This window comes from Mus pahari, chromosome 5 (assembly GCF_900095145.1).
Source record: "Mus pahari chromosome 5, PAHARI_EIJ_v1.1, whole genome shotgun sequence".
In the NCBI taxonomy this organism is placed as follows: Eukaryota; Metazoa; Chordata; class Mammalia; order Rodentia; family Muridae; genus Mus; species Mus pahari.
This window is the reverse complement of record NC_034594.1, coordinates 107,646,742-107,658,468: the sequence shown is the minus strand read 5'-3', so window position 1 is coordinate 107,658,468 and position 11,727 is coordinate 107,646,742. Positions and strand designations below refer to the sequence as shown.

General features: G+C 54.3%; 1 protein-coding gene across 2 annotated transcripts in view; it reads left to right on the top strand.

Moving 5' to 3' along the window:
- The window catches only part of Sox13 (SRY-box transcription factor 13), a 42,711-nt gene extending 32,489 nt beyond the window's left edge, over window positions 1-10,222 (top strand). Inside the window, exons 3-14 of one of the 2 annotated variants that reach the window (XM_021197897.2) lie at window positions 1,719-1,830; window positions 1,917-2,003; window positions 3,192-3,364; window positions 3,610-3,678; window positions 4,051-4,165; window positions 5,350-5,432; window positions 5,596-5,758; window positions 6,249-6,358; window positions 6,453-6,549; window positions 6,911-7,054; window positions 7,859-8,075; window positions 8,611-10,222. In XM_021197897.2, the coding sequence (XP_021053556.1) occupies window positions 1,719-1,830; window positions 1,917-2,003; window positions 3,192-3,364; window positions 3,610-3,678; window positions 4,051-4,165; window positions 5,350-5,432; window positions 5,596-5,758; window positions 6,249-6,358; window positions 6,453-6,549; window positions 6,911-7,054; window positions 7,859-8,075; window positions 8,611-8,884 (1,644 nt within the window). In that variant the 3' untranslated portion in view covers window positions 8,885-10,222. The remainder of the gene's footprint in view (window positions 1-1,718; window positions 1,831-1,916; window positions 2,004-3,191; window positions 3,365-3,609; window positions 3,679-4,050; window positions 4,166-5,349; window positions 5,433-5,595; window positions 5,759-6,248; window positions 6,359-6,452; window positions 6,550-6,910; window positions 7,055-7,858; window positions 8,076-8,610) is intronic. The other variant, XM_021197898.2, reaches the window with a different exon arrangement.
- Window positions 10,223-11,727: the final 1,505 nt, after the last annotated feature.

Here is an 11,727-nt window from a genome sequence, read left to right as displayed (position 1 = left end):
CACACACACACACACACACACACACACACACACACACACACACACACAAATACACCAGCCTCAGTAAATAAATGACAGGTGCTTGTCAAATGTGGGCCAACAGACAGACGGACAGATGAGGACACACACACGTGTCCTCACACACACACACACACACACATACACACACATACCTACCTCAGTAAATAAATGATAGGTGATTGTCAAATGCAGGCCTACAGACACAGACACACACCTGCCTCAGTAAATAAATGACAGGTGCTTGTCAAATGTGGGCCAACAGACAGACGGACAGATGAAGACACACACACACATACATATGCCTTAGTAAATAAATGGTAGGTGCTTGTCAAATGTAGGCTGACAGACAGACACACACACAAAGATGTGCACCTACCTGCACACACTCACATGGATACACACACACATACACACACGAAAGGGAGTTGAAATATATGGTAGGGACCTCTGCAGGCCTACAGGAAATTTAATTTGATAACTCTAAAGAGGAGCTCAGTTTGCATTTTGATTTGTTTTGTTGAGATAGGGTCTCTTTATGATCGAGCTGGCTAGGAACTCACAGAGATTCCCCTGCCTCTGCTCCTTGAGCTCTGGGATTAAAGGTGTGTGCCACCATGTCCGGTTGAATGAGGTATAATCAGATTTCTGCCTGAACGTGTGTAAGTGTTCCATGTGCGTGCCCGGTGCCACAGAGGTCAGAAGAGATCGTCAGATCCCCTGGAACCGGAGTGGTTGTCAACCACCATGTGGGCACAGGGAACTGAACCTGGGTTTTCTGCAAGAGCAACAAATACTCTTAATTGCTGAGCTAGCTCATCAGGCCCAAAGTTTCTGTTTGTTTGTTTTTGGGGGGTTTTGTTTTATTTTTACTTATTTTTATTTTTTGGTGTGTATCTGTCTAGGAGTGTGTGCACGTTGAGTGGAGTTGCCCTCAGAGACCAGAAGAGGGTGTTGGATCTTCTGGAGCTGGATGTGGGTGCTGGGAACTGAACTCTGATTCTCTGAGGCATTGCTCCAGCTCCGGGGACCACTTAGGGAAGCCAGAGTGGGTGCCTGTAAGCAAGTCAGCAGCGTGCTGGAGCGGCATGTGGGCTCATAGTAACGACTAGCTGAGGGCGAGTTCCGTGTTAGCTCCTTCTCTCGTGCTGGGTCAGATGTCTGCACAACCTACAGAAGGATTCAGTGCTCACAGTTCAAGGGTAAACATTGTGGAGAAGGCATGATGGCCAGGAACTTGAGGCCGCTGGCCACGGTGCGTCTGTAGTCTGGTAGGGGTAAAACAGTCCAGGGTCCCACATTCAGAGCGAATCTCCCCTTATCAGTTAAACCACCCTCATAGACAAACCTAGCAGTGTGTTTCTATGGTAATTCAGTCCCATCATCGGTCCCTCCTGAAGTATTGGCCTCTTTCAGATACTTTAATACCTAGATCTTAGAGACTGGCCTGGCTTTCAGAGTGGTCGGGGGCTTGTGTCAGATCCAGCCCCCTGTGAGCCACCCAGCCTGGACTGAAACGCAGGACTCTTGCTGTCCCCAAGTCCCTGTTCATGTCACTGTGTCATTTATCAGGTCCTATGAGCAGGGGTAGGGAATGCCTTAGGCTTCCTCAGAATGGACACCTTTGTGCTGCTCAGCCCTCTGTACCATGTGCTCCCCTATCTTGGGAGTGGCAGTGATAATTTCAGTGTCTCTTACAGGACTGTGCCTCACCAGAGAGCAGTGGGTCCCCAGAACCCAAGAGACCAGCAGCTTCCGAGGCTGCTTCGGGAAGCCAGGAACGCCTGGACTTCAACCGCAACTTACAGGAAGGTAGGCAGGATGTCCGTCGGGTCAGAGGTGAGGTCTAGGCTGGTCTCTGCTGGCCCTCACCCTGCCCTTACCTTGCTGCTTTCCAGTTGTGCCAGCCATTGAGAAGCTGCTGTCCAGTGACTGGAAGGAGAGGTTTCTGGGAAGAAGCAATGTGGAAGCTAAGGACGTCAAAGGTGCGCACAGAGGGCAGGGAGGGCATCTTGGAGCCTTTTCCTTCTGGTCTAGTCTCCAGTTCTAGTTCAACTGGGCCGTACCTCATGCACCTGTCCCGTGTCTTTGATCCCACCCGGTCCCACCTGAGGGTCCTCTCCATGCCTTGCCTAGAAGTCTGGCCTGTCCCCAGGTGGGGAGGCCTAAGTGGATCCATCCCTGGGATCCATCCCGGCTCTCCTTCAGGACCCTTGGGGCTAGAGGCTCAGCAGTCACCTTCCAGCTCTCAGCCTACCTTGTGAGCAAGCACAAGCTGACCATTTGCACTCACTGTTGGAGGCAAGGCTTTCAGGACCATAGTGAAAGCTGCTGCTTACCTCAGAGTGATCATTGTCAGTGATCTCGACCACACCCACATCAATGCTTCCGCTCCCCCTTTCCCCCGTTCAGTGCCTGGGAGTCCCGGGGATGGGGGCCTGAGCTTCTTCAGCATCTTCCAGAGGCATCCCGAGTATAAATGGTCCCCAGTTCAGGTGTTGAGACCAAAACTGCCACATCAGACAGCCAGGTTGAAATGGAAGGCGGGGACATGAGCACCTACATTGCTGTCCCCAAGCCAAACAAATTTCCACACATTAGCACGTTCATCCTCAAACTAATGCTATGAAGTGACTGTCATTGTGCCAATCAGTAGATTAAGAAAGAAAAATCCCAGGGCTGGAGAGATGGCTCAGTGGTTAAGAGCACTGACTGCTCTTCCAAAGGTCCTGAGTTCAATTCCCAGCAACCACATGGTGGCTCACAACCATCTGTAAAGGTTGCCCGATGCCTTCTTCTGGTGTGTCTGGAAACAACTACAGTGTACTCATATAAATAAAATAAATCTTAAAAAAAGAGCCAGGCGTGGTGGCGCACGCCTTTAATCCCAGCACTTGGGAGGCAGAGGCAGGCAGATTTCTGAGTTCGAGGCCAGCCTGGTCTACAGAGTGAGTTCCAGGATAGCCAGGGCCATACAGGGAAACCCTGTCTCGAAGAACCAAAAACAAACAAACAGACAAACAAAAATCTTAAAAAAAAAATCCCCTAAAGTACGGAGAGGTTGAAGGCTGGGCTCGCAGAACCCTTAGACAGAGCACTTATCAGATGGGTGGTGGGCAGATAGACAGGTGAACTAACAAGAACTCCCACAGCAGCATTTCTCTGTGGAACAGGGACCCAAGAGAGCCTGGCTGAGAAGGAACTCCAGCTTCTGGTCATGATCCATCAGCTCTCCGCCCTTCGGGACCAGCTCCTTACGGCCCACTCTGAGCAGAAGAACATGGCCGCCATGCTGTTCGAGAAGCAGCAGCAACAGATGGAACTGGCCAGGCAGCAGCAAGAGCAGGTGTGCCTGGGTTGGGGCTTCCTGTGGGGAAGGGTGACTGCTGACAAGAGAAGACCAGGTTCTGAGAACCGGCACTCGTCTGTGTCCCCTGGAGCTCAGCTCTGTCCCTGGCGCTCTGCTCTGTCCCCTGGCACTCTGCTCGGTCCCCTTGCTCTCTACTCGGCCTGCTGGGGAAGTCAGGGGTAAGCTGGGTCAGGCGGGCCTGGGCCGTCCGTGATTCCCTTGTCAACTCCATGCCTCCCCAGATCGCCAAGCAGCAGCAGCAGCTGATTCAGCAGCAGCACAAGATCAACCTCCTGCAGCAGCAGATCCAGGTGCTGATGGCAGGGGCACAGGCCAAGGGTGGCACACAGGCTGAGGGTGGCACTGGCCCGGGAGCCACCGGGAAGGGGTGTGGAGCAATCCCTCCTCCATGAGTGTGATGAAGAGACCATACTTTTGCTCCAGTCCCCTCCGAATCTATTGTCCTGTTTTTAGAGGGTGACCCAAGATGTCTTCCCCTGGTCCCCATTGAGACTTAAGGACAAGGAGATGGGTTCACAGATGTGATATGGTAGACAGATCCTTTGGAAAATTGTCCCTACTCTGTTCCCTGTGTATACTCACCCCACCCCAGGTCCTGGGCTGACCCCGGCTGGGCAGCTCTTTGGTGCCCAGGGACTTACAGTGGGTTTCTTTGCCTTCAGCAGGTTAACATGCCTTATGTCATGATCCCAGCCTTCCCCCCAAGTCACCAGCCTTTGCCTGTCACTCCTGACTCCCAGCTGGCTTTGCCCATTCAGCCCATTCCCTGCAAGCCAGGTGAGTGGGGCAGGGAAGGGTCACCACAGAGGCAGGTTCCTTGAGATGAGGGAAGGAGGCTGGGGCCCTGCTTCGTGCATTAGTTTACACTGTGGCCTTTCCGGGCCACGGTTGGGGGTCTGTCCAGTGGGAGAACAAGTCCTTTCTGAACTTAGGCAGGGGAATGAGAGGGAAGAGTGTGCTGGGAGGCTGTGGAGGATTGGAAGTGAGTGCGTTGGAACACTTGAGCAGGGGGTGTGTTCTCTCTGGTGGTGGGGGGTGGGAATGAAGGTGACAGATGGAATGATCACAGTGAGTTCTGGTGACAGTGCCCACAGACAGAGTTGGGACAGGGCAGACACGCTGCCTGTAAATGCCACACAGGATAGGTGGCAGTGAAGACAATTCCTAATCTACCCTCCCTGTTCCACAAGCCCGAGACGGAGTACAAGCTCCCAGCCACAGAGCCAACCTGGCTTGCCAGCCTGAGTTCTTCATCCTCACAAAATCCTCCATCTTACTACCCCAACTCCACTTTGGCTGGGACTAAGTGTCCTGGCACACCTCCTTTGAGCCTTTATCACTACCTGCTGTGCTGCTAGTGGTTTCTACACAGGCTTATCTCTGCTGCATTCCTCCTTGATTCTAAGCCTAGTGAGGTAAAATAGATAGGAGCGGGAGAACTGTCTAGGCCAAGGGATGGGTTATGGAGTCTAGACCTGGGTTCAAATCCTGCTGCTGCTGCTGCCATTGAATATGTTTGTGGACAGCCTGCTGAATTTGCAAGGTCTGTCGCCTTACCTGTTAGGGTGTGTAGTGAGCCCTGACTAATAGAATACACCTGTAAAATGAGGCTGTTGCTTTGAGTAACCCTTATACACCTTACGCTTTATCATAGAGGGAAAGCACGACGCAGTAGCTTTGCCCCCTACACACAGCAGGGACAAGACCAGTGCTGTCCCTTGCGTGTGCGTGGGAAGCTCTTTAGAGAGGGTTGCAAAGGGCTGGCAAGGCCATCAACCTGCAGGGGCCATATGGGAAGAGGGACCGATGGTCCCCTGTACGACCTTAGCCTGAAGACAGCAGAACAGGTTGGACCACCTCCATGCTCTGCCCACCTACCTGTGGTCCTGGGGCCTGTCACTTGGTGCCTGCTATTCTGGGCTCACCTGGGACTTTGTCCCTTGCCACTTTTCTTTCCCCAGTGGAGTACCCACTGCAGCTGCTGCACAGCCCACCTGCCCCTGTGGTGAAGAGGCCGGGGGTGGCCGCCCACCACCCCCTGCAGGTACTCCCCTGCCTATCGCCTGGGACCCCCTCCCTCACAGAGCCACTGTCTCTCTTTGCTCTTTGCTCTCTTTGTCTCACTCATCTTGAGTCCTGTCTGTCCTGTGATGGGGGGGGGGGTCCTCCTTGGGTGTTTCTCATTCTCTGTCTTTTTGGGTCGGCAGGAGCCCCCACAACCACTGAACCTCACAGCCAAGCCCAAGGTACCCGAGCTGCCCAACACCTCCAGCTCTCCCAGCCTGAAGATGAACAGTTGTGGGCCTCGCCCCGCCAGCCACGGGGCTCCCACAAGGGACCTGCAGTCCAGCCCCCCCAGCCTGCCTCTGGGTGAGCCTTTCAATCTGCTCTCACCTCAGACGACAGTTAGTTGTCTCACCTTAGCCGGTGGAGTCAGACACCACCTCGGGCACAGTCCTTCCCTTTCTCAGTTCCAGTTTGGGGTTTTAAACAGTTCCAGGGTACTCCATCACCGAGCTCCACCCCAGCCGCTGCTTTCGTAAAGCCGGGGATGAGGCTCGCTCGGAGGACACCTCCTTCCATGGCGCCTTTGTTCTCCAGAACCAGATTAGACAGCACAGGGTCAGGCCACTGAGCTGCATCTGGGAGAGTTGCCTCATCCCCAGCCCCTTGGCACCCAGCTGCAGGCAGTCCTGCAGGGAGGTGTGGGGATCTGCAGGGAGTGTACAAGGAGCCACAAGGGGCAGGGGCCACAAGGAGCCCCTTAGGTGTGACCTGGTGGGAAGCCTAAATGTGTGGGCTGCTCCCGGGACAAAGCCCTCGGGTCCCTTGCCCTTCACTTTGTTCCCTCTCCAAACAGGCTTCCTCGGTGAAGGGGACGCCGTCACCAAAGCCATCCAGGATGCCCGGCAGCTGCTGCACAGCCACAGTGGGGCCTTGGAAAACTCCCCCAATACCCCATTCCGAAAGGTAGGGGCCACTCTTCCTCTGCCCAGAGGACAGGAAGGTGAAGACAGGATGACACAGGAAGTACTCATCCTCACATTGTCTCTGTCACTTGCAGGACCTCATCAGCCTGGACTCCTCCCCGGCCAAGGAGCGGCTGGAGGAGAGCTGTGTGCATCCCCTGGAGGAAGCCATGCTGAGCTGTGACGTGGATGGTGAGGGCTCTGGCGCTGGGCGCCACTTAACTCCACTAGTGCTGTGTCCGTCTCTGATCCCTTCCTCCCTCCTTTCTCGGGCCCTTCCTAGCGTGCGTCTCCATTGTTCCCTGATGTCGTCTTCTGGTATCTTGTAATGACTCTGTGGGGGCCCTGCAGTTCTGGATTGCTGCCTTTCCTGTTCTCTGGCCTTGGTGGGCCTCTGCTTACGGCTGGCCTCCTCATCCTCTACTTCCTGCCTTGCTAGGCCTGAGCTGACTTCTCTATGAGCCTCATCAGTGCCTCCTGGTGGCCATGCAAGGGATGTCTCTGCCAGCCCCAGAGCTGTTGCCTGCCTGACTCTCACCCACCCACCCTCCAGGCTCCCGCCATTTCTCCGAGTCTCGGAACAGCAGCCACATCAAGAGACCCATGAATGCCTTCATGGTGTGGGCCAAGGATGAGCGGAGGAAAATTCTCCAGGCCTTCCCAGACATGCATAACTCCAGCATCAGCAAGATCCTTGGTAAGGGCCAGGGCGTGGGTCCTCTGCAGCTCAGGGGGTCGAGTCCAGGGACATAGCTCCTACATAGCTGGGTCTGTTTGGAATCTTCAAATCTTATTGGATCCTGGTAGAATCTTACCAGGTGTAGCAGTTGAGATGTTCTGGGCAGCTGGACCCTAGGACCTTGTACCAGTGCAGGGCTTTTGGTTGTCCCTCCCCTTGGGACTTTGTGTATTCTTTGCCATCCCCAAACACCCGGTGCCTCTTATGGCCTGTGCCGTGGCAGTAAATGGAGACTGGCATTTGGGCCCATTGGTATAAAGACTTTGTGTCTGAGGCTGAGGAGGGAGCAGAGCCGACAAGTCTGAGTAAGGGTGGTGTAATGGCTGAGTCCCCTCCTGTAACTGTGCAGGGTTCTTGTCTGAAACACCAGGGTTCTGTTTTCGGCTTTGCCATGCCCACCCTGGCCCATGCTAGGCGGGTGCTCTACCACTGAGCTACAACTTAGATTCACATCGGATGCATGGTGTCCTGGAGTGTCTGTCTGTTCTTTTGTGAATGCCCTTGGGACAGAGACCTCTCAGGGGTGCCGAGTTGTTTGACATGAGAGTGGTATAGAGTACCTCTCATTGCCAAACTCATCTCTTCCTGGCCCAGCACCCCAGGAGCATCCACACGTGGTCAGGCCCTTGATGAGTGCTTATGCCTCATCACCTTCGATCCCAATTGAGGGCCAGGGTCCAATCAGGACTTCTCGCTAGGGCCTGGAACCTGGTGGGGAACCACGAGGGTCTGGCCCTTAGTTCTTGCCTGGTATTGGATCAGGTTCTCGCTGGAAGTCCATGACCAACCAGGAGAAGCAGCCGTACTACGAGGAGCAGGCCCGTCTGAGCCGGCAGCACCTGGAGAAATACCCCGACTACAAGTACAAGCCAAGGCCTAAGCGTACCTGTGTCGTGGAGGGCCGGCGGCTGCGCGTGGGCGAGTACAAGGCCTTGATGAGGACGCGGCGGCAGGGTGCTCGCCAAAGCTACGCCATCCCGTGAGCAGGCCCTCCCTGGTGGCCAGAAGCAGCTTATGGCTGCTGTGAGAGACTGGGTTTGTGTGTGGCTGGTCTCCGCGTGAGGCGGGCAGGGCTCCCAGCAAGGATCTGGGCGCAGATTTGTGTGTCATCTGCCTGTGTGTGATCCCTGATGGGTAATGATTGCGTGAGACTGGTGACTGGGGGGGGGGGGTCTAAGACCTAGACTGGGGTACCTGCTGCCTGGCAACCGCAGGGCAAATTCAGAACACCACAGGTATTCATCCTGTAGGAAAAAAGTTCCTTATTGGACCCTGCCAGGCACTAGAGTAGAGTTCTGTAGTCAGTGACACTAAAACAAAATAATATTCACGTGCCACCGTCCAACATACCCTCGGCTCTGAGTTTTCCAGCTATAACTGACAGTGAATTTTGGCCATCAGGAAGCACTCCGCAGGGGCCAGCGTATACCGGTTACCCAGCCTGCAGGGAGGGCTGGAAGGGCCGGGAGGGCTCGTGGGTACATCTGTAATTGCGACTTTTCTCTGCCTCTCAGCCCGCAGGCTGGCCAGGCACAGGTGAGCTCAGATATCCTGTTCCCTCGGGCAGCGGGCGTGCCCCTGACACGTCCACTGGTGGAGCACTATGACCCCCAGGGCCTGGATCCCAACATGCCTGTCATCATCAATACCTGCAGTCTCCGGGAGGAAGGGGAGGGCACAGATGACAGGCACTCGGTGGCCGATGGAGAGATGTACCGGTACAGCGAGGACGAGGACTCAGAGGGTGACGAGAAGAGTGATGAGGAGCTGGTGGTACTCACAGACTGATCCCCAGCTCGCCCGGCCCGTCACCGCTGGGGGAAAGACCTTGTTCCCATCTGGACAGGCACAGCCAGCCTTCCTGAACTATCTTGGTACTTGGACTTGGGTGTGCCCTGGTGATGGGCGGAACTGCACTTGTAGATACATTCCCAAGGTGGGGGTCCTCCTCTTCATCATGCCTCCTGGGCCCGTCTGAGGAGCCAATGGCCTGGCTGGGTGGGAGTCATGTGGCTGTGGTGGACCAAGCTCGCTGAGGGTTTTAGCCATTGGGGCCAATGGCCAGGGACCACTGGATAGACTCCCTCCTGTCTGCCCACCCACTCGGGATGGCAGGGACACACCTGTCCTCCTAAGGTCACTTGCTTTGTTTCCATCTCTTCTTGGCCCAGACCAGCCATTGTGGGACAGCACACCTGCCCTGCGAGCTCCCGGGTCACCCCTCTGTCACCTGGGTTACTCTGAACTCTGTGCAGTCTGGCTGTGCTGTCTGTCTTCCACGTCCACGTGCCTCTGGCTACTGTGTCTGTGCACGGCTCACACGGCTTCATCACGCCACTCTTGGTAGAAGGCATTTTCTGAGTGTCACTGTGAGCTAGGCACGCCCGTGAGCTCTGTGATGTCTGTCTTGATGCTTCTCTGGGGGGCTGCTTCTGTGTTCCTTTGTCCCCAAATTGCTACCTCTTTGTCAGTCTGGTGTCTCAGGTTCTGTATATTTTCTCCCCATGTACATTTCTCCCTCTTCCTTTGTCTGTCCCTGCTCCCACCACACCCGCTGTATCCTCTGGGTGTTTGTAGGGCCCAGCCTGCCCCTGGGACTGGCAGTTTCCTGACCCCCATGACCCCTTTCCTCCCTTCTGACACTGCCAGTCAGTTCCCACGGAGCCATTTTTAGCTCCCAGGACCGTGAGAGCCAGCCCAGGACTCCAAGGGGCTCTGCCCTGATTCCAATGTGCGCCACAGGCATGAGGGCCTTTTTCTCAGTGACAGTCCTGCAGAGGGGACCCCATGGCAGCTGGTCTCCATCCCTTCTTCATGAGCTTAGGGTGGCTTCTCCCCCCCCCCCCATCCTTTCCTCCTAATAAGCTTCCTGGTTGTGTCCCAAGGAAATCATTAGCGCCTAGTCAAAGATCCGGAGCTGCCCCGGGTCAGGGAAATGACCCCAAACCCCACAAGGCCAGGTGCTTCCCTCCCCACCGCTGTTGACCCTATTTCTCTCCAGACTGTTTCTTTTTATGACTGTAAACATAGATAGTGCTTTATTTTGTTACTAAGAAGATAATGATGAATAACTTAACCAGCATATTTGTTTTCTGATGGGTGTAATAAAGACCGACCATTTCAGGACATGCCCTTTCTCTGCGCGGAGGCTGGCCTGACCGCATTCCCCAGCCTGGCGCCAGCCAGTCGCTGCTGCCCCCTGGTGGCAGCATGTGAGAGCGTCAGGCAACGTGTCTGAAAGTAGTGGCTCTGACCTGACAGGAGACCTAGGACAGGCCTGTGACAGACACACTGCTGACGGAGGCACTGTAGCAGCCTGGAGGGACAGTGGCTCAACTCTGCTCTTTCGAGCTTCACTGAAAGGAAGAGACTTAAAACTTCTTCATGAATCTTACCCTCTGGGAGAGGGAGCCACTTGAATCCATTGAAAGCTGTGGGCTCATCCCACAAGAGGGTTCACACACAGACAGACGCTCAGGAGGACTCCCTGCCACACTCATGTAGTGATGGTCCTCAAAACTCCGTGACCTTACACTTTGAACAGGGATTTCAAAGGCATAGTTGTGACAGAATCATCACTGGAGGCAGGGCTGGAGGAAAGGACAGAATTCCTCAAAATTAATGGGGTTCTGTAAGACAGGTTTTGGTTACATTCATACCATCAACATGGTATGGGGGAAGACAAAGCTGAACAGCAGCTCTTATAAAAGAAATGGTCCAGGTTAACAAAGGCTCTGTCCTCCATCACAGGGAGGGGTGTGTGTGGGGTGCATAGTGTATGTTCCTCACAGGGCTTGGGTTCCAGGTCCAAACCCCTTCTTCAGGAAAAGCTGCATCACCTGGAAGGGCTGAGAGTCAGCCTTTGAGAATGAGGGATCCTGATAGGTATGAGGGGTGGTCAGAGGAGGCCAGGGTCATCCAGCCCACCAAATGGGGCAAGAAGGAGAAGACTGTTTCTGGGTGGTGAAGAGATGCTCTGGGTGTTGTGAGATTGAACCTGAGCTGATAAGTCTCAACATTCACTATTTTGGCTATAGATACACACACACACACACACACACACACACACACACACACACTAACACACACAACCTTACCCTTCAGCAAAGATGTTGGGAAGTAAAGGAAACTTAAGAGCTACGGGGGCAAACTTGGCATTGCAGGGAGTTTCTTAATTTTACATGCAGGTGAAAGTAGATAAAGAGAGATTAAGACCTCACACTGTGGGCTGGAGAGATGGCTCCTCAGCAGTTAAGAGCACTGACTGTTCTTCTGAAGGTCCGGAGTTCAAATCCCAGCAACCACATGGTGGCTCACAACCATCTGTAATGAGATCTCATGCTGCCTTCTGGTGCCTGAAGACAACTACAGTGTACTTAAAAAAAAAAAGAAAAAAAAAAAACAAACCACACACTGCCAAGAACCAGGGCCAGTTGATGAGGGAGTCTCTTGACTCCTGGCTCTGTCCTTCAGAGCTCTGGCTGTCTTTTCTTGCTGTCCTCACACTTTGGTCCCCTATCCAGTGTTGAGGCAGGGACCAACAAGAGACCTGCCCAGGGTTCTGGAATCTTCTTTGGCCTCTACCTGTTAAGTGGCCACTAGGGGGAGCTGCTTGGCTCAAAGCCCTAACT